The 491-nt window shown below is 56.8% G+C and overlaps 1 protein-coding gene across 1 annotated transcript in view; it reads right to left on the reverse strand.

Moving 5' to 3' along the window:
• The window catches only part of LOC100949535 (cytochrome P450 2W1-like), an 11,447-nt gene that overhangs the window by 5,598 nt on the left and 5,358 nt on the right, over positions 1-491 (reverse strand). Inside the window, exon 4 of the mRNA XM_012813403.1 lies at positions 202-343. Within this exon, the coding sequence (XP_012668857.1) occupies positions 202-343 (142 nt within the window). The remainder of the gene's footprint in view (positions 1-201; positions 344-491) is intronic.

Genomic DNA, 491 nt, shown 5'->3' on the forward strand with positions numbered 1-491 from the left:
ACTGATTCAGAGCAGAATGTCACAGAGCAAGTAGCAGGGTGGGAGCTAAAGCCCCTCCTACCTGACTCAAAGCCATAACCACTTCTTGTACCACAGTGGTGAGAGAGACCAGGACCCACTCCTGGCACTGCAGAGCAGAGTGAAGGGGTGGCATGGCCCAGAGGGGTAACAGGCATGGGCAGGCAGGGTGAGGGCCCTCACCCTGGATGACTCTGTGCTGGACCATGTAGATGAGTGCCCAGCGCAGGGTGGTGGCTGTGGTGTCGGTGCCAGCCAGAAACAGGTCAGTCACCACCTGGATCAGGTTCTCCTCATTGAATGTGGAGACAGGGTCATCTGAGGCCTGGTAGGTGGATAATGGGTGGGCTGGGGGAGCAGCTCTAGTCTAATGTTCTCTCCTAGCAGAGCCCTGGTGTCTCTTTGAGGCTGGCCTGTTCCAAGACTTGTGGGACCAAAACTCATTGGGAGTCTGACCTCTCAGGAGGACCCAA

This window comes from Otolemur garnettii, unplaced genomic scaffold, assembly GCF_000181295.1.
Source record: "Otolemur garnettii isolate 467f Iridium unplaced genomic scaffold, OtoGar3 scaffold00263, whole genome shotgun sequence".
Lineage (NCBI taxonomy): Eukaryota > Metazoa > Chordata > Mammalia > Primates > Galagidae > Otolemur > Otolemur garnettii.